We start from the raw sequence: 24,345 nt of genomic DNA, 5'->3' as shown, positions 1-24,345 counted from the left end.
ATAGATTGGTTAAAACAAGTTATAACCTGACAACTACAATGACAGTTCCTTATGGAAGAAAGATCATGAGCTGCAAAATGACAATACTCACTTCTTCTTCTCCCACCTCTGCGTTCTGGCTGAGCCATGGGATGTCAGCAAGTTTCTGCAGCTCCAGCTCTGTGTTACTGAGGGACGTCATCAGCTGCTCCTTCTGAGGGGGATCCAACAGCTTCAAGAGACAAAGCAATCAACACTGCCGATTGTTGTAAAACGCATTTTAAAATAGCACTAAAAAGTAACATGTGGCACAACAGCCAGTCTCAGACTAGTCATGTACACAAAAACATTTGTATTGTCCTGTGGCTAATTTAGAGCTGTAATTTGGCTGCAAAAAAAAATCCGCCAAACTGCAGACAGGTAGCATGCAAGTCAGAGAAACAGAAGTCTAGGGAAGCAAGGTCAGAGGCATTTTGCAACCTGGAACAGATTAATTTTATTTTATGCGCGGGATGCACCGTGACCCCACCAGCGATCATTAGATGCCATGTCACAATGCGACATCGTGATCCTAATGTTACGCAGTACATGTCACAGGTAGCCCTAGCCTTATGGGAAGCAGCCCATGACTGCAGGAAGTGCCCTAAAATCAGGTGAGAGCTTGAAATCTAGATGAAAATGTCAAATTAGTCACATGAACAAAATTTGGACATTACAGTCCTGTACTCACCAAAGCCATCTTTCCAGTGAGCAAGAGATCCGTCTCGTTCAGTAAAGCTCGAACATTAGTAACCATTTCCATAACATGTGTGCAACTTAGACCCTGAAACAAGAGAGTACATGAAGCTGCTAGGAAATAAGATGAAAATAACTGCTAATAATAATGATTATATTTGATTATACCTTTACTTGTACCTCTCTAGAGAGGACGTACTGACACTGCAGGTGCATTTGCTAAAAAAAAAACATGAGCCAGCTGCAGATCACAGTACGAGGATCTCATACACCTCCACACGCAACAAAATCTGCACAATTTGATTTGGATTTTCTACTGGGAAAATTCCTGCAGCAGATCAGTCATAAATTGTTCAATCAGTAGCAGCATTATGTTCTTACAGATAAATCATTTTTCTGGAAGCCATCATGTCAGGATAGGTAGCATTTATAGAAGGAAAGCAGGGCTCTTGCCAAAAAATTGAAATAATAATTTCCCTACCCAAACAATACCCATCATTGAGATTGGCATTGCGTACATCAGTCGTAATGAAGGGCTTGCTGGAGAACAATGTGCCAAATTCATTAACAGTAGCACACCACTTAATAAAGTTGGCGTATCTTCTCACTGACATGTGCCTCGCCAAAAATGCTAGTAGCACTTCTAGTGTAAGAAACGCCGGCACTTTTGCAGATAGATATACATGTGCACTTTTCCGGAAAAGGGCTTATTTTGTAATCTTTTCTCCTGAGTACATGGTCTGTAAAATTCCTTACACCAGCTCGATCTCTCCAAGGAAAAACTGTACCTTCCAAAATGTTCCAGTGCAGAAATTCTCTTTGAAGCCAGCTTTCATTCATTATAGCGGTAGCTATCAAAATAACAAAAAAATAACACTAAAGGCCCATCTCCCCTGACTGGGAATAACTATGTCCTCTTGTGTTTTGAAGATAAAATTAGGAGTAGAGAAGACATTATTTCAGCAGTCATCATTCAGCAGTCTGGGCGTAATGTAGACAAAACACGTATAAAAAAGCAGTCTGCCCATGAGAAACATGGCTGTAACTTCAATCACAGGCCATCTATGTGACCGTCAGCAGTACACAATATGTACCACAAGGTGGCTGCACCGACCCCCAAAGGCAAAGCCCAAAAGAAGCATTATTTATTTTCTAGGCCTTTTAACTTCTGTGCTGTATTTATGTTGATTGCTGATATCTGACACTAACAGCTGATGGCCATAGTTACACAGGAGAAACTAAATGTGAAAAAGAGCAAACTATGGAGAAGCAAGCTGAACAAATAACTAGGGTGATAGTCAGCATCAAGCTGTGTCGCTTAGAAACCCCACATCCAGATACCCTATCAGGAAAATATGGGTAACAAAGAGTGGTCTTCCTTCAAGAAACCTCTACCGCTATAATGAATGAAAGCTGGCTTCAAAGAGAATTTCTGCACTGCACCATTTTGGAAGGTACAGTTTGTCCTTGGAAAGATCGAGCTGGTGTAAGGAATTTCACAGGCTATGTACACTGGAGAAAACATTACAAAATAAGCTCTTTTCCTGAAAAGTGTACATACATATATCCATCTATAGAGCCTAGAAACATAATTAGGGGTTAGAGTTCTGGTTTGGCCATGTTTCATGGCTCTATAATGGATCGGATATTGACTTAAAGGGGTTTTCCCACAAACAAAGTTGATTTTAATCAATAGATCTTGAAATAATAATACTTTCCACAATTGGATGTGCTAAATAAAATGTCCCTGTGTTGAGATAATCTTATAAATGTGCCCCTGCTGTGTACTGTGTAATGTCTGACCGTGCAGGAACATGGTCTGATCATAGCACATCTCCTGGGCTGGGGAGGAAGCAAAATTCACTTATGATAAGTGAGTATACAGATGAAACAACAGAGGCTCACTGCTGCAGCATTCCTTGTTTAATCACAGGAGCATGTGTTTCTGCCACGTCTCCAGTCCTGTGAGTTCATCATAAATCAAGTCAGTGACATATAAGCTAGGCGGCCGCTGGAGCTACTACCTCACTGACTTGTGATTGACTTGAATTGGTCAGCGTGCTGTCTGTATGAAACAGACAGCATACGGACTGGTTATACACTTGTCTGAATGAGCCCTAAAGCTGTTTTTTGGCAGAAAGCAAAATTTCTTTTGAAATATTTCCCTAAATCCAAATATGATAGTATACATCCTTTTTAATATACTTTAAGAAATGTAGTCTTTCAACTCCAAATGTTATACATACAGGAAGTTAGGGACATGGACATGTGCCCTTTAATATGGCCGATCAGAAGGTTGCAATATATGTCAACACATGATTTTGGGCGAACAAACAAAGACCCAACTAACCTGAACAACAAGAATATAGCAGGAATAGCCTATGGTTCAGAAACAAGTATTGGGCTGTGAATGAGAACATGCGGTTGATGAACAGTTTACCTCAGGGTTCTTGCTGTAGACCTTCTCCATGGCCTTGGAGCTTGCATTTACGGCGTGGGCCAGCTCCTGCTCCATACTTTCATGAGAAACTGCTATTTCTTTAATGCTGCAAAAATATAGACAAGTATGTTTCTTCTAACAATATGATAAAGCACTTTGTAAATCATGTGTATAGGTTCTGATTGAGTGTAAAGTATGCGAGCGGACATGTCTTCGTTAGCTTCTGCTAGCCATCCTGATAAATATATCCTTTTCTGAAGAACAGCAAGTATAAACTTGCCTCTTAGGTATCACTGGTGCCGTACATACGGGTTAGGAATCACTGGTGCTGTACATACGGGTTAGGTTTCACTGGTGCTGTACATACAGGTTAGGTATCACTGGTGCTGTACATACGGGTTAGGAATCACTGGTGCTGTACATACGGGTTAGGAATCACTGGTGCTGTACATACGGATTAGGAATCACTGTTGCTGTACATACGGGATAGGAATCACATGTACTGTACATACAAGTTAGGAATCACTGGTGCCGTACATACGGCTTAGGTATCACTGGTGCCGTACATACGGGTTAGGTATCACTGGTGCCGTACATACGGGTTAGGTATCACTGGTGATGTACATACGGGTTAGGAATCACTGGTGCTGTACATACGGGTTAGGAAACCCTAGTGCTGTACATACGGGATAGGAATCACATGTGCTGTACATACAAGTTAGGAATCACTGGTGCCGTACATACGGGTTAGGAATCACTGGTGCCGTACATACGGGTTAGGAATCACTGGTGCCGTACATACGGGTTAGGAATCACTGGTGCCGTACATACGGGTTAGGAATCACTGGTGCCGTACATACGGGTTAGGAAACCCTTAGTGCTGTACATACGGGTTAGGTATCCCTTAGTGCTGTACATACGGGTTAGGTATCCCTGGTGTTGTACATAAGGGTTAGGAATCACTGGTGCTGTACATACGGGTTGGGTATCACTGGTGCTGTATATACGGATTCGGAATCACTGGTGCTGTACATACGGGTTAGGAATCACTGGTGCTGTACATACGGGTTAGGAATCACTGGTGCTGTACATACGGGTTAGGCATCCCTGGTGCTGTACATACAGGTTAGGCATCCCTGGTGCTGTACATACCGGTTAGGTATCCCTGGTGTTGTACATACAGGTTAGGCATCCCGGGTGCTGTACATACGGGTTAGGAATCACTGGTGCTGTACATACGGGTTAGGAATCACTGGTGCCGTACATGCAAGTGAGACACCATCGCTGACCGGTGTTTCCAGCATGGCACAGCAAAAATGCTGGAAGAACAGCCTATCGAATAAGACGTAGCAGCCCAATACCCTGTGGATAGGTCTACAAAGGTGGTGGCTCAGCTGGACCGGTGTGCTTAGACTGTGAGGATGGCTCCTGAGAACTCGGACAATCTCTCTGTTTCACTGGTTGATGACCAAGACAAGCGAGAGGAGAACATCTTCAATTCTAAACCTGGTTTTACTCCAGTTAAAGCTGCGCTCTGGCATTATATTAATGATAATATACCACTAAGAACAACATCTGCAAGGAATTTGTATGTTCACCCCGTGTTTGTGTGGGTTTCCTCCAAGTTCTCTGATTTCCTCCCATACTCCAAAGACATACTGATAGGGAATTTAGATTGTGAGCCCCAATGGGGACAGTGCTGATAATGTCTGTAAAGTGCTGCGGAATTAATGGCGCTTTATAAGTGAGTAAAATAAATAAATAATATACACTGTGCACATGATGATCGTGGATGTCTCAATAGTTCTTCTCTATCCAAATTATCCTGATCTGATGTCCCAGAAAACTGAGGTCACTGCTAATGGAGTGCACCAGACCTGAGCACTCAGAGAGTTAAGAGGAGACCGGATGGGTTGATGTTGGCCTGTTAGCGAGCGCTGATCACCTACATACAAGTCATCTGGCACTCATTTACTGGCCTGACTGCACAGTACTGATGGGAACAGAACGATCATTAATAAGATCGTTCTGACCTCATTCAGCATCATGTTATTACCCAGAAAATCCCATGAGGGATGTTCCAACCACCTGAAGAACTAGAGTTTTGCTCATTCATTAGGCTGGAAGCGCATTTCTGTATATGAACCTCAGTGCCCAGACTGACCGTGACTTTCCCGACCCTAACTTACGCTTCATAAACTCATGAGGCTGTAAGTTTGTGTCGGAAAACCTGCTGCCAAGCCGGGCATTGCAACCCGTATATGGACCGTGAAAATGAACTCATTTGATCCCGGGCATAGGTTGATTACCTGCATCTTTAAACGGACCAATAGTCGGGAACAAATGTTCTTAAGATCACTTTTATTACTGAAATGATGGGCCTATATGGCGTCTTTGGCAGCACCAAACTTCTCGTGGCCAAAAATCACAGTATTTTGGATGCTATATCCCAAGATAATAGAAGTGAATGTGGTTACCTTGTAACCCACAAGTCATTACCACAACACACACACCATAGGTTTGTATGTCTTGTGACTTGTGAGTCACAGTTGTGGCAGCTTGGTGGTTTTAAAGCTACCATATTCACTATATTATGTCACTATGATTGCCATAAAGTCTTGGTGTAGCCTGAGCTTTAGGCCACGTTCACATGTTCAGTAGTTGGTCAGTATTTTACATCAGTATTTAGGCTGCGTGCCCACTATGCGTTTTTCAAGCATTTTTGCAGCGGAATTTCCGCAGCGAAAATGCTTAAAAAACGCTTGGTAATACGTGCCCCATGGTCCCCAATGATAATCCGCATGTGCTGTGCACATGCTGTGGAAATTTCCGCTGCGGATTATCATTGGGGGAAAAATACGCAGCATGTCCATTAATTTTGCGGACACACAGCGTAATTGCCGCCATTGACTTGCATTGAAACGCATAATATCCGCGTAAGCACATTTGCACATACGGATATTATGCGATTCTATGTGTGGATACCCGGGTCTAGAGAAGAGGAGACTCTCATCCAGACTCGGGTACCATAAAACCTGTTAAAAAATAAAGATTATACTTACCTTCCGATGGCCCCCTGTGTTTTCTCCGCTCCGTCCGATCTGTTGTATGGGTCGCGGTGGTGTGAAAAGACCTGCCATGACGTCATTTAGTCATGTGACAGGTCACACGACCGCTGACGTCGGCGGTCGCGTGACCTGTCACATGACTCAAAGATGTCACCGCAGCCCATACAACAGACCGGACGGAGCGGAGAAAACACCGGGAGCCATCGGAAGGCAAGTATAATCTTTATTTTTTATTATTTTTATTCTTTTTTTAACTATTAACTTGGTTACACTATATAAATCCATGCCGGTTGCATGGATTTATATAGTGTGACCAAGATGTCAAGCACTTTTCCAAGTGATGCTAAAATCGCTTGGAAAAGCGCTTGATAACCCGCATGCAGAAATGCATGCAAAAACGCTTGACAAACGCTTCTACCTGGCAGGAAAAATGCATGTAAAATCCGCATGCGTTTTTCCTGCCAGGAAGATGCGGAAAAAATATGCAGCATTTCTGCATCATGGGCACTTGGCCTTATAAGCCAAAAACAGGAGTGGAACAATCAGTGGAAAAGTATAATAGAAACACGTCACCACTTCTGTATTTATCACCCATTCCTGGTTTTGGCTTACAAATACTGATGTAAAATACTGACTAGTGTTGAGCGAGTATGTTCTATTAACCCTTTCGGCGAGTATGCTCGGGCCGAGCTCCGAGTAGTTACAGCTGCTCGGTGATATGGTTGAATCGCTCCCGTGTGCATGATTTGCAACTGTTTGACAGCTTTATTACATGTGAGGAATGTTTATCTTACACATTCCTCACATGTAATAAAGCTGTCAAACAGTTGCAAATCATGCACATGGGAGCGATTCAACCATATCACCGAGCAGCTATAAATACTCGGAGCTCGGCTCGAGCATACTCGGACAGAACATACTCGCTCAACACTAATACTGACTAAATACTGAACATGTGAACTTGGCCTTATAGTGGATAATACTTTGCAACTCTGCTTTATACACCAAAAATCACCCAAAACTATTCTTTCCATTATTTTATTGCTGTATTTACAATACATTTATTCTTATGCATTTACAAGTCTGAGTAGTAGACACCTTTACCTGTGAATTAGGGCACCAGCCGCCTGGCCGAACCGTGAGACCTGGGCAGCCTCCTCGTCAGACAGAGCTTCAGGGCGTAGAGAGGTTGGAGACAGAGCAGTGGACATTTGACGCAACAGTTCACATTTCTGCTTATCTTCCCAAGATTTTAATGTACTTTCAAAAGCCTGGCAGGAATAAGATATGAGGGTCATGGATGAAATAAAATAAATAATAAAAACACATGATATATTTGGGCAGCAGTCACTCGTAAAAGTGCCCTACATTACTGAACACACAAAATTCCTCCTTCCTAATCTTTGATCAAATCCAACGCTGAATTCCCCTTTAAGATGGGATGGGCCGAGACTTTATTGGACAAAGAAAGAAAAGCCAAACTCTTTTTTTTTTTTCTCTCTGTTTTGGAGAAATTCATCACAACGCAACCTGTGGCCATGATACAGGCACTGCACGGCTGTCCAGTTCTCGGACTGGTACATGAAAGATCGGCTCACAGGTAATACCCAAACTTCATTAGTCCGGGCTGGTTGGGTAGGAAGGAGGGTGATTACTCTTTTTCGGTCTACTAGTATAGTCCTTTTTACATTACATCTGTCTGCTAATCATGGCGACTAGAGTATCATGGGGGGTGAGGGTGGGAGAAAGGTTGACGGAGTTAAAATGGTCTTCCTATATTTTAGACATATTTGTACTGGCGTTGTTTGGATTGCTATATATTTCATTTGTTGTAACTCATTTAATGGTCAAATAAAAAGCTTAAAAAACAAAAAAATTCCAAAACAACAAAACATGATATACCATATGAGCTATGTAATGACTAGTGTTGAGCGAGTATGTTCTGTCCGAGTATGCTCGGGCCGAGCTCTGAGTATTTATAGCTGCTCGGTGATATGGTTAAATAGCTCCGTGTGCATGATTTGCAACTGTTTGACAGTTTTATTACATGTGAGGAATGTGTAAGAAATAGACATTCCTCACATGTAATAAAGCTGTCAAACAGTCGCAAATCATGCACACAGGAGCAATTCAACCATATCACCGAGCAGCTATAAATACTCGGAGCTCGGCCCGAGCGTACTCGGTGAAAGGGTTAATAGAACATACTCGCTCATCACTAGTAATGACATGGTGATATACACTGAGACGTTACCCTGTCCCTGGTGAGGGTCTGTGCTCTGTTCTTATGCGCTATACGGATGTAACCAGGGGGCTGGATCCACGCCTCTCCATCCACTTGTACAGGAATGCCTTCATCTCCGAGAACTGTGATTTTTACTGTCCGACACTAATGGACAACATGACAAAATGAGTCCACAGTACAATGGTACATGGTGCATTTTTAATGATAGTCATAAAAAAATTCTTCACACCAAAACCATTGAGAAAAAATTGAGCAATCTGATAAACTTCAAAATCTATGAAACAGACTGGCTGTAAGCTATTATAGGTTATTCACAGCTTGGGCAGTTCTCACCTGCTCATAGTGCAGGTCATCACATGCTGACAGATTTACCCCGGCCCTTACTATATCAAGCAGTGAGAAGGCTGTTCCCATCTCAGTAAATGATGGCATACACCGCGCTCCTCCGCATGGCCATGCTCATGCTCTAGACCAGGGATGTGCAGGAAAGAAGTATGGTGGGAAAGCAGTGCCATGGTCCTTCATTTTCAGGATCAGTGGGGGTCTGAAAATTCATTTATTGAGATGGTAATGCCCATTTAATACTATGGCACAAAAGTATAAAGAAGACTACAGCTCTTCAAGAAGTAAATAAATGAACTACATCATTATTTACAAAAAAAAATATAAAAAAATGCCAAAAAGCATAAGGTCAGATTTCATATACAGAAAATTATGGACACACACATATCAAATATGGAGGCAAAAGCTATATGACTAAGAAGAAAAGTTACAGTTATATAAAAACTTACTAATGTGGCAACTTATACACTACAGGAGATTTTATAGAGTTCAGAAATGCTATTTACCTTCAGATATAGGGCTAATAAGAAGGTAAAAAATAGCATTAAAATCCTGTCTGGATGCCTTACTGGAGCAGCAACTACAGGTAGAAAATGATGTTATATCCTCCCTGCAGCCGCTTGTTTCCAGTCATCGGAACGGTGCAAGGAGCAGTTACAGTCACCACTCACAACCCACTGAGCAGGCTGTCAATCAAAGTGCCGGGGAGTGATTACAATGTGCTCACTGTGTTGTGACTGTAACTGCTCCTTGCACCATTCCGATGACTGGAAGCGAGCGGTAGGAGGGAGGATATAACTTTATTTTCTACCTGTAGCCGCTGCTACAGTAAGGCAGCCAGACAAGATTTTAATGGCATTTACCTGCAGATTAGCCCTATAACTGCAGATATATAAGGTTTCTGGACATGACAGGTTCCCTTAAAAGGACATGCCAGAAAAAAAAAGTCTCAAGACAAATCCCCAACTGATAGCTAAAATGAAAACACTTCAGAACGTGTTCTAACTATTTAAGAATGACACTAAGTAGAATTTCTCTAGTTTTTCTGGTTCTGATAGCAGCAATATTCCATGCCGTGTTACCTGTGCAATGCGATGATGCTGCAGTTTGATAACCCTGGACACCGCCATCTGCATACTACCAAACACAGCCACAACCTCCAGGATCTTGTCATCAAAAGACGGAGCAGCAAAGGTCTAAAAACAAAGAAAATGTAGTGAACGACAAACTACAAGTCACAATCCTGACGACTCGGACTCACACATGAAACTTACATCATCTTCCTTGTTGCCTCCCCAGAAGTTGGTGCCTCCAGCATAACTGGGAATGTTCAGGACAGCGATTCCTTGCAAGCTGGGCAGGGGAATGGGGACCCCATCACACTGCGGGGGACATTGGGGTAAGTGGAGGTAGACACGCACATCCACTGAGAAAGAAAGAGACAGACATCTAAAAGAAGAGAGACAGACACAACCAGTGTTAGGGACAGACAGAGACATGCAAGATGAAGATACACATTGCTAACAAGGAGCCAAACAACATAAACCAAGGAGCAAACACAGACATGCAGCGTATATAAGACGTGTAAAGAGGATAAACCTGCCCACCAGCTCCGCTCGCTGCTACAGTCAGGAATTATGTGTATGGGAAAGTCACAGTACAGCGGAGTTATAATGAATGAGAACTGCTATAAGGTCTTTCATCGCTGTGGGAAGATCTCAAGAGCGCTTGATGGGGTGAAAAATCAATAGAGCATTTACTTGTGTTAACAGCATTGCATTTTAGCATAGCCCCATACAAAGATGGACAACCCCTTTAAGGCAACCTATCTCTCAATATGTGTTTAGGTAAAGGTCTATCAAAGGAATGGGGACGGAGAGAAAATACATAGTCCCCGGTTGACTTCTCGAAGTATGTTTTCGCTAAAACATATGTGGCTACAATCTCGCAGCCAGTGCCTCATTCATGCTGCCCATCATTCAAGCAAGAAGAATCTGATGACAGGTTCCCTTTAAAGCAGATCTGTCACCAGATTCGCAATACAAGCTGCATATTTCACTACATAGCTCTCTTTAACCCAATAAGGTGGCTTTATTTATTTTGAAAACTCATGTCAGCCTGGCTGTATAATCTTTTATGGATGTTTATCTCATTCTCTGCCCACCTAGCCTGAATGACAGCTCCTCAGTGTTCCTCCTCCCTGCTGCTGAGATCTCATCCAGCTTAGTACAAGCTGCAGCGGTCAGGCTAGGTAAGTTGTCAGAGGCTGAATACACTAGGACTCATGAGCTATTTCATATTATAGCCGGACTCCTAATGTGCTCATCTTAATATCAGGATTATATAGCCATTCTGATATAGATTTTCAAAAGAAGTATACCAGTCTCACCAGGACTAAGAGATGTAAATAATAATGTATACAGATTGGATTGTGAAATCTGGTGACAAATTTGTTCTAATATGGTATAAGTGTCTAGAAAAGTGTGGGTACATCATCCTTTGTTTCTTTACCTCATCTCTACTCTTCATCCTGGGTAATCTGAGCCAAACTGGCTGAAAAGATTTTGCTAATACAGAAAAGTAGCACTACACTACCCCTTATGGCAGATGTTGTAGAAAAAGTGATAGGGCATGTTGGATTCATTGGTGTTTGGTTTAGGTAATAAACATGAACGCTCAAGTATATCTATAAGATGAAAAAGGGTGGTGTCATCCATATGGCCGCAGATATCTATGGAATGAAAGACGGTGGTGTCATCCACATGGCAGCACATCTATAAAATATGAAAAATTATTTCAAAAGTTTGGATATTTTCAACTCTGAAACTCTTGGGGGAGCAGTTGCCCACATAAGATATGAAAATCAATTGAACTGCCAGCTCGCTTTACGACTGCAGTAAATGGGAAATCCTGCAGTCCATGCATAGTGAATCCTGCATTGAGCAGGGGGTTGGAACAGATGACCCTGGAGGTCCTCTCCAACTCTAATATTCTATGATTCTATGGACAGAATGTGATGACCTGTCTAAAGTCACTTCTCCCAACCACTTCTTTGCAAAAGGAAGGGTGTGCAGGGGAAAAAGTTTAGAATCACAGTGCAGTGTCTTTTTGGTGGTGTATGCAATGTGATGCTGATGTGTCAACATTGTCACCGTGGACTGTTAGGGGTTCATTAATTTTGTATTTTGGCAGATTGGACTTTTATGGATATGGCGATACTAAATATACATATTTTTTAATTTTTAAATGTATTTATTTTTCACTGGGAAGAAGAGAGATGAAGCACTACATCGCTCACCAGCCACGCTAAAAAGGTAAACATCTCTCCACAGCCCCTTCCTGCAGTATATCGCTTATCAGCCCCTCATGCAGTACATCGCTCATCAGCCCCTCATGCAGTACATCACTCATCAGCCCCTCATGCAGTACATCACTCATCAGCCCCTCATGCAGTACATCGCTCATCAGCCCCTCATGCAGTACATCGCTCATCAGCCCCTCATGCAGTTCATCGCTCATCAGCCCCTCATGCAGTTCATCGCTCATCAGCCCCTCATGCAGTACATCGCTCATCAGCCCCTCATGCAGTACATCGCTCATCAGCCCCTCATGCAGTACATCGCTCATCAGCCCCTCATGCAGTACATCGCTCATCAGCCCCTCATGCAGTACATCGCTCATCAGCCCCTCATGCAGTACATCGCTCATCAGCCCCTCATGCAGTACATCGCTCATCAGCCCCTCATGCAGTACATCGCTCATCAGCCCCTCATGCAGTACATCGCTCATCAGCCCCTCATGCAGTACATCGCTCATCAGCCCCTCATGCAGTACATCGCTCATCAGCCCCTCATGCAGTACATCGCTCATCAGCCCCTCATGCAGTACATCGCTCATCAGCCCCTCATGCAGTACATCGCTCATCAGCCCCTCATGCAGTACATCGCTCATCAGCCCCTCATGCAGTACATCGCTCATCAGCCCCTCATGCAGTACATCGCTCATCAGCCCCTCATGCAGTACATCGCTCATCAGCCCCTCATGCAGTACATCGCTCATCAGCCCCTCTTGTAGTACCTCACTCATCAGTCTCAACCTGCAGTTCATCGCTCATCAGCCCCTCTTGTAGTACATCACTCATCAGCCCCCTCCTACAGGTCATCACTCATCAGTTCCCAACTGTAGTACATCGCTCATTAGTCCCCACCTGCAGTTCATTGCTCATCAGTCCCCACCTGCAGTTCATTGCTCATCAGTCCCCACCTGCAGTTCATTGCTCATCAGTCCCCACCTGCAGTTCATTGCTCATCAGTCCCCACCGGCAGTTCATTGCTCATCAGTCCCCACCTGCAGTTCATTGCTCATCAGTCCCCACCTGCAGTTCATTGCTCATCAGTCCCCACCTGCAGTTCATTGCTCATCAGTCCCCACCTGCAGTTCATTGCTCATCAGTCCCCACCTGCAGTTCATTGCTCATCAGTCCCCACCTGCAGTTCATTGCTCATCAGTCCCCACCTGCAGTTCATTGCTCATCAGTCCCCACCTGCAGTTCATTGCTCATAAGTCCCCACCTGCACTACATTGCTCCTCGGCCACCTCCTACAGTATATCGCTCCACAGCCCTCTCCTGCAGTACATCACTCCTCAGCCCCCTCCTGCAGTATATCACTCAACAGCCACCAGCTGTAGTATATCGCTCATCAGCCCTCACATGCAGCACACTGCTCCTCAGCCATCCCTTGCAGTACGTAGTTTCTCAGTCACTTCTTGCAGCACATCACTAATCAGCCCCCACCTGCATTACATCGTTCATCAGACCCCACCAGCACTACACTGCTCCCCAGCCACTGCCTGCAGCACGTCACTTCTTGCAGTACATGGCTCCACAGCCTCCTCTGCAGTACACTGCTCCTCAGCCACCCCAAAAAGTAGTACAATGCTCCTCAGCCATTCCAAAAAGCAGTACATCAATGCCCAGCTACCCCAAAAAGCTGTACATCCCTCCACAGCCCCCTATTGCAGTACATTGTTCCTCAGCTATCTCCTGAGGAACATCGCTCCACAGCCGCTCCTGAACTACATAGCTTCCCAGTCCTTTCCTGCAATGCATCACTCCTCAAGCCCCTACTGCAGTACATCGCTCATCAGCCCCCTCCTACAGTACGTCGCTCCTCAGCCACCTCTTGCAGTAGATCGCACCACAGCCCTGTTATGCAGTACATTGCTCCTCAGCCACACCAAAAAGCAGTACATCAGTGCTCAGCCACCCCAAAAAGCAGTACATTGATCCACAGACACCTCCTGCAGTACAACCCTCCTCAGCCCCCTATTGCAGTATATCACTCCACAGCCCCCTCCTGCACTACATCGCTACTTACAATCAGAGCACAGTTGCCAGCAATGATTTGACTGCTGTGCGACGAATTTAGACATAAGCGGTGAGAGGTCAGAAGAGATCCGGGCATCAGTGCTGTGGCGGTGACTTCTTCCAGCGGTGAGAACATGTCAGCAGACTGCCATTAGTAGCCAGGTTCCCTGACCTGTTCTCACTGCCGCTGCCCTAGTGCCTGGACCTGCTGTCACCGTTCACCACTGAACAACGTATGTAGAAGTGAAAGAGGGAAATTACAGCTCGGCGCATAGCACTGGGCTGCACAATAATGGCACCTGGCTCCCCCCACAGCTGTGAACTGCGTATGACAGGGGGAGTGCACAGTTTATGGCTAATGGGCACACAGCATTTGAGAAATAATCAGAAACAGATCCGACACGCTTTGTGTCTGCCATATCTGCTTTAAGTGGCAGATGAAAAAATAATTTAAAAAAATAAATCACACCTGTTAATTTTTTTACAAATATATACATATTAACATAATTAAAAATCATTCATAAAGAAAAAAAAAACTGGGATAGATCCTCTAAGTTTTGGTCACGTCTCATACAAACAACTCAATAGCGCAAAGGTTACAGGATCAGAAAGACAATAGGTACAGTGAGAAGAGGAGACAGACAGGTTAGGATGAGCTTCCACATACGAACCTCCAGAAGAACTCTCTGCTCCAGGTTCTTGTACGTTCTCTGTACTAACTCCTTAGTCCCAAGCACTCCATACCACATCATATTCTTTGTGCGACTTCTGTCGATGATGAAACACATTAAAAAAACACAACATAAAACCCGTTTCGAGGTTCTCAGCTGGACGGCAATATCACCTTACAGCCATTTCTCACCTACACTTCTTCGGGTGCTCGTCCCTTTTATTGTTAAAATCCAGGGAGATTTTTGCGTCCAAACCAATTCCAAAGTAATTATTCATCACGCACTTTTCTATGAAACAATCCCTGAGGAACAACATAAAAGCAAGGAACATGACCCACATCATTTATTTTACTGATTTCTTGTCGCCTGTATAGTCCTAACATATTTCACAGTCCCACAAACCAGGGAGAAAGTTCCAGAGAAAATGTAAATATGGCCACATGGTGCGGATATGAGGGATTTTTACAGCAGCAAGATCAATAATTTTTCTAAATTAATGTACAGATTTAGTTACTTAAAGGGGTTGTCCGTCCTTAGGTTACAAGTCTACAGACACTCTTTGATCGAGCAGTGACAATTCTCACGTGTCGGCGCACGGAGCTGTGGGCACAAGTAAATGATTTGCATATATGTGGTCACATGCCAACTAGATGTGCGCTCAATGCAAGTGTATTGAGCCAGGCCAGACATGTCTAGTCGGAATGTGGCCGAAAGTATGCAAATCGTGCTAGAAAAGAACTAGGGGTGTGTCAAAGAACTTGAACAGCTTTTACCGCGTGCCTTGACACGCCCATAATGCATTTCCAACTTGATTTGCATATGACTAGCAGATCGGATCTGTACAAAAAAAAAAGTAACTTTTATTGGATGAAAAAGCACCTGTACAGCAATACCACTACTTTCGTATGTATAAGCGTGCTGATATGTTCCCTTTAAAGTTCTAAAAACTTTTTCTATAATTATCAGTAGCTTTAAGCGGAATCTGAAGCAACTGAATAACATTTTAATGAACTGATCTCTTCAATGAAGATGTAAAACTGATGGAAGATTGCGCAAAACTGCAATAAATGAAGACAGATTGGAACAATGATCCCATCTCGCAGCCAACAATTATCTAACATCTAGGACCATGTGGAGTTTGCTACGTTATGAAGTGAGAAGTTATCAAAAATGACAGTATAAAGATAATAAGGCAGAAAAGATGAAATAAAAGCTTCAGCTTAATGTCTGGATTTATCTGGACACAGCAGTACGAGTGTAATTTATCTAATCTCTTGTGGCTCTGCGTCATGACCTCGCTGAAGACTGATATTGTGGCAAGAGCTTGTAAGTGGATCAGGATAGTAATGTAATCAGCCTTCTGATATTCTTATCAGCTGCACTCACAAGTTATCAGGTTCGGAGCTAAAGGAATCCGCATTAATCAGGAGACTGTTCATGAGAGCGTTCACTGGTAAAGATGTAGTCATTCCCGGTCTGATACCTGCACATAATAAAAGAAGCCGTGTGACTACTGGTAAACTTTCTGGTTATATAAGACTCAAAATAGATTTCTATTAATGTCTTACTGGGGTACATGTAGTCCCCTTGAGAGTTGGCATTAGGAAGCGAAGCAGTGGCTCCTGCGGACAGACTGACTTTGCTAGAATTCTTTTCTGGCTTGGAACCTGAAATTACACCCAAAATATTGCATCAGCGCCAGCAAAAGAACATATTTCACATCATCAACATTTTCCCGTAGTGCAGACCCTTTTTTTTTTCCTATCTCCGGTATAACAATATATATTTTTCAATATCAAGAAACAAATATATTTTATCAAATTCCCACTGAACAAGATGGGACTTTAACAGCAATCTTTGAGCGATACGTTTTCTGGCCACCAATAGCGCTTTTGATACTGATACCTTCAGAAATTCCATTGCCAGTAGGTCTTCAATGATGATGATGATGATGATGCAAACATGTGCAAATTGAGATGCATGTAGGGAAAAACTAAACATCACGTGGCATCTGCAATTCTATCTGCTCTTTAAGGAAAATCTGTCAGTAGGATCAACCCGCCTAAGCAGTCTATCTGGGCATGCAGGTCATAGGAAGCTGAGTAAAATGATACCTTGATATCTGTGATTCGATGTCTTATTCCAGAGAATCAATATTTTTTCTTAATGTGTAAATGAGGTGTTAAAGATCTCTGGGCCAGACATAGATCTCTTGGAGAATCTGCCTCCAAGGCTTACAGTATATTAAATTAAAAGGGGGCATTACCAATGTGAGACATGTAATGACTGACAGTCTGCTCTCCTGATCTACATGTCTCACATTGGTAACGTCCCCTATCATTTATTATAAGCTCTGAAGGCAGATTCTCTGTGTCCAGCCCATAGATCTTTACAGTTCATTTACATATTAAAAAGAAAGTAGAAAAAGAAATCGTATTGCAGATATCAAGGTATCATTTTATTCAGCTTCCTATGACCTACATGCCCATATAGACGGCTTAGGAGGGACAAACCTACTGACAGATTTCCTTTAAAGCTCCACGTTGGCTTGTTTTCTTTTATTTCAACCTCGGAGTGGTATCACGATTGTCTGTTCCCTGCCTGTAGTAAAATACTTAACATATGCCATCTTCTGTTCCCACCACCGCTCCGCCATCCTGTGACCGCAGCTCCTGAGTGACCGGAAGTCAGAGCTAAAGGGTCACTAGCTCTCAATGTAAGTCTATGAGATCCTCATTCTGGCCCTTACATTGAGAAGTGACTAAAGGTCCACCCAGCAAACACTAAAGCAATCCAGCAGGTCACAACTTGCAGAACAGGACCGAAGCAGCACTGAGAACATCAGAAGACAGAGATGGGTAACTACAGTCAGGGAACATACATTACCACTCGGGGTGAAATAAAAAAAATAAACACTGGAGTGGTGCTTCAATTAATGCCAGTGCAAAAACATTAACCATAAAGTACAGGACATACCTCTACTCGATCCTCTTATCCTTGGCAATGCGTTCCCACTATGCACAATCACAGCACCTGTAATGATGTGCTCCTTGCCGTCCTCAGTAGCAAAAGGCAAAATAAAATCTTCACTACTAGGAGTCTGCGCATTCTGTTCATCAACAGCTGAAAGGAAAGAATCCAACACCATGAACGTGACAACCTCCGAAAATGTCTTCTTTTTTTTTTTTTTTTTTTTTTTTTTTTAAATCAAATAATTTTCATTTAACTCTCAACTGGTGAGGTGGGGTTTTTGTCATGCAACTGGTGATGTGGGGTTTCCTATACCCCAGTGTTTAGAAATCTCTTATTTTTACAGAAAATGCAAAGATCACGTTTGTTTTAATCGTTTTCTTATTGGCGATTGATTACACATGAGTATAACAAATTTTTGACACCCACAAATGGATGGAAGCTAGTGAGACACGTATCCTCATACCAGCATTTTTCAAAAAATGGCAGCCGAACAAAAATTCCCTGGGGTGCGGCAAACCCCACCTCACCAGTTGAGAGTTAAACATTTTCAACATGAACAGGTAAGTTGATAATCACATCCTTTCAAATTTCCCCCCAACTCCCACCCTTTCCCGCCGGCTCTTTCGACCTTAAAGGGGAGAAACAGTTTATAGACATTGCCAATTTCTTCACATTGTAAAACTTGTTTCTCATGCAATAAAAGGATTTATTTTATTACGTATCAGATGTGTTGGTCACTTTCTATCTCTCCCTTATTTATTAACATGCACAGTTCATTTAGCTACTTGTTATCAATCTGCTAATTATCAATCAGCTGGAGTCATTACATTTATATTACAATCAAAACTGATTTATCTAATCAATGCAGTCGCTAACATTCTTGACCGTGTTAATGTCATAGGGCTCTCCATATTTCTGACTTACCTTTCTCTGCCTGCTCTATTATCTGTCTGATCGCTTTCTTAAGGCTGTTGGCCCTTAGCATAAGCTGCTCCCGTGGTCGAAAAGTCTGTTGTCGCCCAGGGGAAGGAGAGATAGTGGTCAGACAGCCCACGGTTTCGGAGGACTCCTCTGCCTCTTCACTAATTGTAGGTGGGGGCTGATGAAGAACTGATGTAGCCTGCGACTCCTCATTTAAGGTGTTCAGGAGAGAGTCTAGCTTTTCCCTCAAAAGATTGCACTGCAGAAAAAAGAAAATAACATGTTTCCTTTATTAACAGTGACCACATTTTACTATTTGGGGAAACACAATTCTTTATCAGATACACACGGCCATGACAGATGACACATTGCACCAGAGCCATGGATGTAAAGATGATGGGCGAGATAGCAGCAAGCAGTTATGGAAGCCCGGATGATGGACTGGTCGATGTATGAGAAACCTACAAGATTAGGATGTGGGCTCATCACCAAACTCTATGTTCTCTAGTCAATAACATTATAGGATGATGAGGCCTTATGGTGGAACAAAGACGTACCTTTCCCGCCATGGTTTCTGATTCTTCACAGCTCTCGGTCATTCTTTCATAGGCTTTCCCGACACGTGCAACAAAATCTTTTACCGTTTCACACAAGACTCTAAAAGAACAAATAAATTGAGCAACGTCATTAATAAATATAGTTTGGCTACCATTTCTATGGAAGAACTAGCTAAAGCTTTTCTAGTGAACTTCATACCAAAGAAAAATCTGAGATTTCCTGGTCAAGAACATATCTAATAGATCCGGGCAGAGAAGCACGTCAGTAGCCAATATGCCTGTATGTGATATGTCTTTGGTACTAAGTCTTTTGGCCAAGAATATATCAGCGATCTAGTCCAAGTTACAGCCAGCTAAAGTGGAAGCTGCACTTGTTAAAGCGGTTTTTGATCTAAAAAAAATGTGGCTGCAGACTGCTGAATCTTGACAGTATGTAATGCCCACACTGTCACGATTCCCAATTATTCACAGCGCGAATATGTGGTTCACACGACTGTATGGACTATATGTACACTAATTACATACACTTCCATGCTGACTTCTCTCAATAGAACATTTAGGGAAGCAAAGGAGAATGTAATCAGCATGTGACCACAAGTAGGCAACTCGCGGACCTGCTGTCACATGATGTGTACTGGCGCTGTGAACACAGGGGAATCATGACAGGGGTTGCACGCAGTTATAATTCAGCAGTCTGCAGTCACATTGAGTGAACGCAGACTTTGACACCTTTAAGAGCCCACACACATTAGTTAAAAGCAATCCAAATTGGCAATTTCTACTGTCCATGTGGAGTCTCCCACTTTTAGATTAGAATTTTTTTGAAGGGAGGTTTGACTTATTTTTACCCGATCCCTTTACACCCCTGCCAGATCTCCCTGTACAAAACATATGAAAGCTCAGCCGAGCTCTCCGTTTATTTGTAAGGTGAAGCTGGAAGAGATAGTTGTCAGCCAGATGAGCTGACTGTTACCTAAGGCAAATGGGAACCTTTATTTCAGCCTTTATGGAAGCACAAATGGGGGCCAGCTGTGGACATGCAGAATGTGACATAGACTATGGGGCCAATTCATTAAGACTGGCATAGCGCACACCAGTCTTAATGAAGGAATCCCTGAAGACGGATGTGCCAAATTCATAAAGAGGAGCACGCCAATTAATGAATATGGCACATCTTCTCACCTTAGGCCTCGCTATAAATATTACTCTCGGTGACTGCAGAAGCGTTTCCGGCATCCAAACGCCGACATTTTTCATGAATTGGATGAGCTGGCGTGGGCACACCCTGTGCTGGCTCCTGTCCAGCTCTGCCAATTTCAGCGTACTTTTTAATCAAATAATTTTTATTGAAAAACTCCAAATACAAATTTTTCATCTTTCAAATAACATACATGACATAGTAATTCCATAGTATAAAACATAAACAAAGTATCTCAACTTCAATTCCCTAACCCACCCTAAACCCAAATCCCAACATTCCAGAGTGAACCATTTTCAGAGCAGTTCTAGAATAAAGGAGTATAAAATTCATAGACGGAGGAAGAAGATAAAAAAGTGACTAACAAAGGGATAGCATCATTAATATTCTATGTCTAATTAGAAGATTTGTGGGCAGCCCTGGAGTATCCAACTAAGGACTCCATACGTTCATGATAGACTCCTCTTTCCACAACCAGATTATATAATTTATCCTCCGTTGTAGTTCTCCCATAGATGGAGGTTGTGTGTCTAACCAATGAAATGCAAGAAGTTTACATGCTGGAAATAAGATACGAGCTATACCTATGAATAGGGGCAAGTCGGGATCCACTCCATCCTCAAATATTCCCAATATATATATATACGGGATCTGTTAACAATTTCACTCCATACACCCTTTCTATCCAGGATATGACCTCATTCCAAAATGGACCTATCCGTCTACACTCCCACATCATATGCATCAAATGTGCCTCATCAATCTCACACCTAGGGCATTTTGCATCATGGCGATATTCTATCTTGTGTAAAATGCTTGGAGTTTTGTATACTCTGTGAATTAAATATAGTTGAGAGCCTTTGGGTCTCACAGGGAGATAATTTGGGAACAGTTCCTAGAATCGATATAGGGCCTACATCCGCTTCCCATTTAGCTTTAACTGTCAGAGGGTGATTATCCAGTAGGGATGATAATAGCCATTTATATATGGTAGAAATTAAACCCTTTGTATGACCTGTAGAAGCAATGGTATCTATTAGGGGATGATATTGTATGCGAAGATCCATCAGATCCGATTGAGCAGAAAGAGCATGACTGATTTGTAGGTATAGGTAAAAAGCGTTACGTGATCAATTGAATTCCTCTTAGGATTGAAAACTTTTAAGGACACAGTTTGCAAATAATTGTTCTATCCCTTTTTGCTCCCAATCAGAAAAACTTTGATACTTCACCTAATTAGGGATTATGCCATAGCGGTGTGTATTTGGTGAATCCCTTAATACCCATAAGTTTCTTTCCTCTGTCCTACACTTTATAGACTAACGCAAGAGTGGGAGTAAGAGGATTCCCTCCAGGAGAAATCCCAGACTCCAGAAGACACAGAGGTGAAGCCCATTTCATATTCTGTAAAAGAAGAGCACCCGAATTACCCATGTCATCTCTACTTCCCCATCCATGGAAGTGTTGTAATTGGGATGCCATAAAATACAGCCATGGATCAGGAATGGCCAGTCCACCCTCATCCTTATTACGTCAGAGAGTTTATTTCAGCGTACTTGATTCTAACTGGCGTAAACCGTGTCAAAAGTCACAAAATTTTCGCACAACTCCCTAATGCGCAAACATTTTGTGGCTTTTCAAAGCTTTACCGCTAGTTTTCTGGAATAAAGGCTTTGCTGAATTGGCTCCATTCACTTTAAATCACTGTGTGAATCTAGCCAAATTTAAGATTTCCATAGACATTAGATGAAAGTTGGCTAAACCTTCCAATTTCAGAGCAACAGTCAGACCATCTGATGTATATGGGGTCCTCCCGATGCTCCCCCTCACATCAACAGATAGTATAGGGGAAGAGAAGAACTGGGTCATCAGAATTTCAACGGCTGATCTTTTTCTTTCAGGACAGATAAAGCCACTGCCAGACTCCTCTGGCAGCAACTTTCTCCTCTCGCCTTGTTGAAATCACATGAATGCTTGGCCGACCCAAGCGCTCATGTGTATGAGGGAGTCGAGCGGGAGATAGCCGTATGCTGGAAGAACATTTGCTTGTCGGTTATCTCAGATGTATAGCCAGCTTTAAAGGGAATATGTCAGCAGGTTTGTGCTTGTAATCTGAAAACAGCATGACGTAGAGGATAAAACACAAATTTCAGTAATGCCTCTCTTGTCAAGCTCCATGGATTTGTTTGCTTGCAATGATTGTTTTATCACCAGAAGCTTATCATTGCTGGGACACAGCAGCGCTTGCATGCTAGACCGACACGCCCCCTCCTGTGATAGGCACCTCACTGTCTATGGACATTGTGCATGGGGAGACTGGTGTGGGTGTGGGCAGCTTCCTCAGCTCGGCTGTATTGCTAAATCTCAAAGCTCTGATTGTGTGAGAACGGCTGCACCCAGCAAACTAAGTGATATGTCTTTGGATTCAGCTTCTCTTCTCTTTGCCTACACCAGGCTGCTCTCAGATCAGGACGCAAAAACCTGCTGACAGATTCCCTTTAATGCCATCTTGTGTTTATTTTGATGATAGTCTCTATTATTGGTACCCAATAGTTAAGCATATGGAGGTTATAAAGGCATGACTTAGTGACATTTTTAAGAGTTGACAGGTTCATAACCTATCTGGCATTACAATTCTTTAGTGACACTTACTTGGCTGATGAAATCACCACTGAATGCTGGTCTGAGCTGAGAATCTGCGATAAATGAGCAGCTACAGAGTCTTCATAGCCCAAGATTTGCTGCACCTGAATAGCATAAATGAAAGAGGTGGAATAATCCAGACTACAGAGAAGAACCACAGGACAACAGTGAACACTCACTTCACAGTCCTCACTGGACTCTGTGGCTGTATAAGGATCGGGGGCTCGAGCTGGAAGTTTTGTCTCATACACCATGATGCTCCATCTATAAAGTACAAAACCATCAATGTCTTACAAATTGAGAATCTGTTAAGGAAAACCAAGAGAGAAAAACAAAAATCTCACCTATCCAGCATTTTAGTGCCGGCTCTTTCAAGTTTCTCCAGAATCTGGGGGAGTTGAGTGTCATCATCACATGCAGAGCCCCAGCCAAGGACACGGGCCAAGTCATTCCCAGTGCCTAAGGGCAAGACTCCTAACTGGCACTAAAAATATAAGAAAAAAATAAGAAAAGCACAAAAATATGACATCACACTTATGTTACGTGCAAATGTACTGCGGCAACAATAAGAACTATGTCATCATGGCCTATTCTTCATATTAACAGAATGGAGATATAGGTTGCTATAAATATATATATCAGAAATGAAATGCGCCTGAAGTTAAAAAAGCTTTCTAAGATATTAAAAAATTGCCCATAATCAGGAAAGATAAAAAAAGGAACACAAGAACGTCAGTGCTGTGACCTGCCACCAGTCGGTTGTTTAATTGGCTACGGTAATGACACTTTGCATACCACATGTGACCGCTGCACCCAATCACTGGCCTCAGTGCTCAAATAGGGTACATAGAAAGAAATTACTGCAGCCAGGCAAAGAGAAGATCATCAAGAGCACCGGAGAGCAAGCGGAGTAAACGGTCAGAACAGCTTCTTTTGTTATTTTGTCATTATTCCTGGGTATCGGCACATATTTTTCATGACTTGGAAAACCCATTTAAATATTATCATCTTTGTATACCTGTTTATGAAGATTAAGGGTATCTATTTCAGAAAGGACCCAGCCCACGCTACCATCACCGCCACACACCAATATTCTGAAGGTGTCAAACTTTTGAAACAAGCGTAAACTAAAGGGGAAAAAAATCAGTGCATTAATACCATTAATGTATATATTAAAAAAATCTAAAAGTAGAAAAAAGTATGAG

The 24,345-nt window shown here is 42.7% G+C and overlaps 1 protein-coding gene across 2 annotated transcripts in view; it reads right to left on the bottom strand.

The window, feature by feature from the left end:
- The window catches only part of DGKD (diacylglycerol kinase delta), a 106,057-nt gene that overhangs the window by 7,351 nt on the left and 74,361 nt on the right, over positions 1-24,345 (bottom strand). For both annotated transcript variants that reach the window (XM_073674571.1, XM_073674572.1), the window contains exons 10-27: positions 24,159-24,267; positions 23,485-23,624; positions 23,320-23,404; positions 23,150-23,244; positions 19,300-19,399; positions 18,746-19,001; positions 17,825-17,971; positions 16,417-16,515; positions 16,235-16,331; positions 15,040-15,150; positions 14,849-14,945; positions 10,084-10,191; positions 9,892-10,005; positions 8,477-8,611; positions 7,327-7,493; positions 3,155-3,260; positions 710-802; positions 92-211 (exon numbers count right to left, since the gene is read on the bottom strand). In XM_073674571.1, coding sequence (XP_073530672.1) covers positions 92-211; positions 710-802; positions 3,155-3,260; positions 7,327-7,493; positions 8,477-8,611; positions 9,892-10,005; positions 10,084-10,191; positions 14,849-14,945; positions 15,040-15,150; positions 16,235-16,331; positions 16,417-16,515; positions 17,825-17,971; positions 18,746-19,001; positions 19,300-19,399; positions 23,150-23,244; positions 23,320-23,404; positions 23,485-23,624; positions 24,159-24,267 — 2,179 coding nt within the window. The remainder of the gene's footprint in view (positions 1-91; positions 212-709; positions 803-3,154; positions 3,261-7,326; positions 7,494-8,476; positions 8,612-9,891; positions 10,006-10,083; positions 10,192-14,848; positions 14,946-15,039; positions 15,151-16,234; positions 16,332-16,416; positions 16,516-17,824; positions 17,972-18,745; positions 19,002-19,299; positions 19,400-23,149; positions 23,245-23,319; positions 23,405-23,484; positions 23,625-24,158; positions 24,268-24,345) is intronic.

The sequence above is a fragment of the Phyllobates terribilis genome, unplaced genomic scaffold (genome assembly GCF_046119375.1).
Source record: "Phyllobates terribilis strain yellow unplaced genomic scaffold, ASM4611937v1 Scaffold_3__8_contigs__length_932513732, whole genome shotgun sequence".
Classification (NCBI taxonomy): domain Eukaryota; kingdom Metazoa; phylum Chordata; class Amphibia; order Anura; family Dendrobatidae; genus Phyllobates; species Phyllobates terribilis.
The sequence above is the reverse complement of the archived record's forward strand: the minus strand, read 5'-3'. Positions and strand labels throughout refer to the sequence as shown.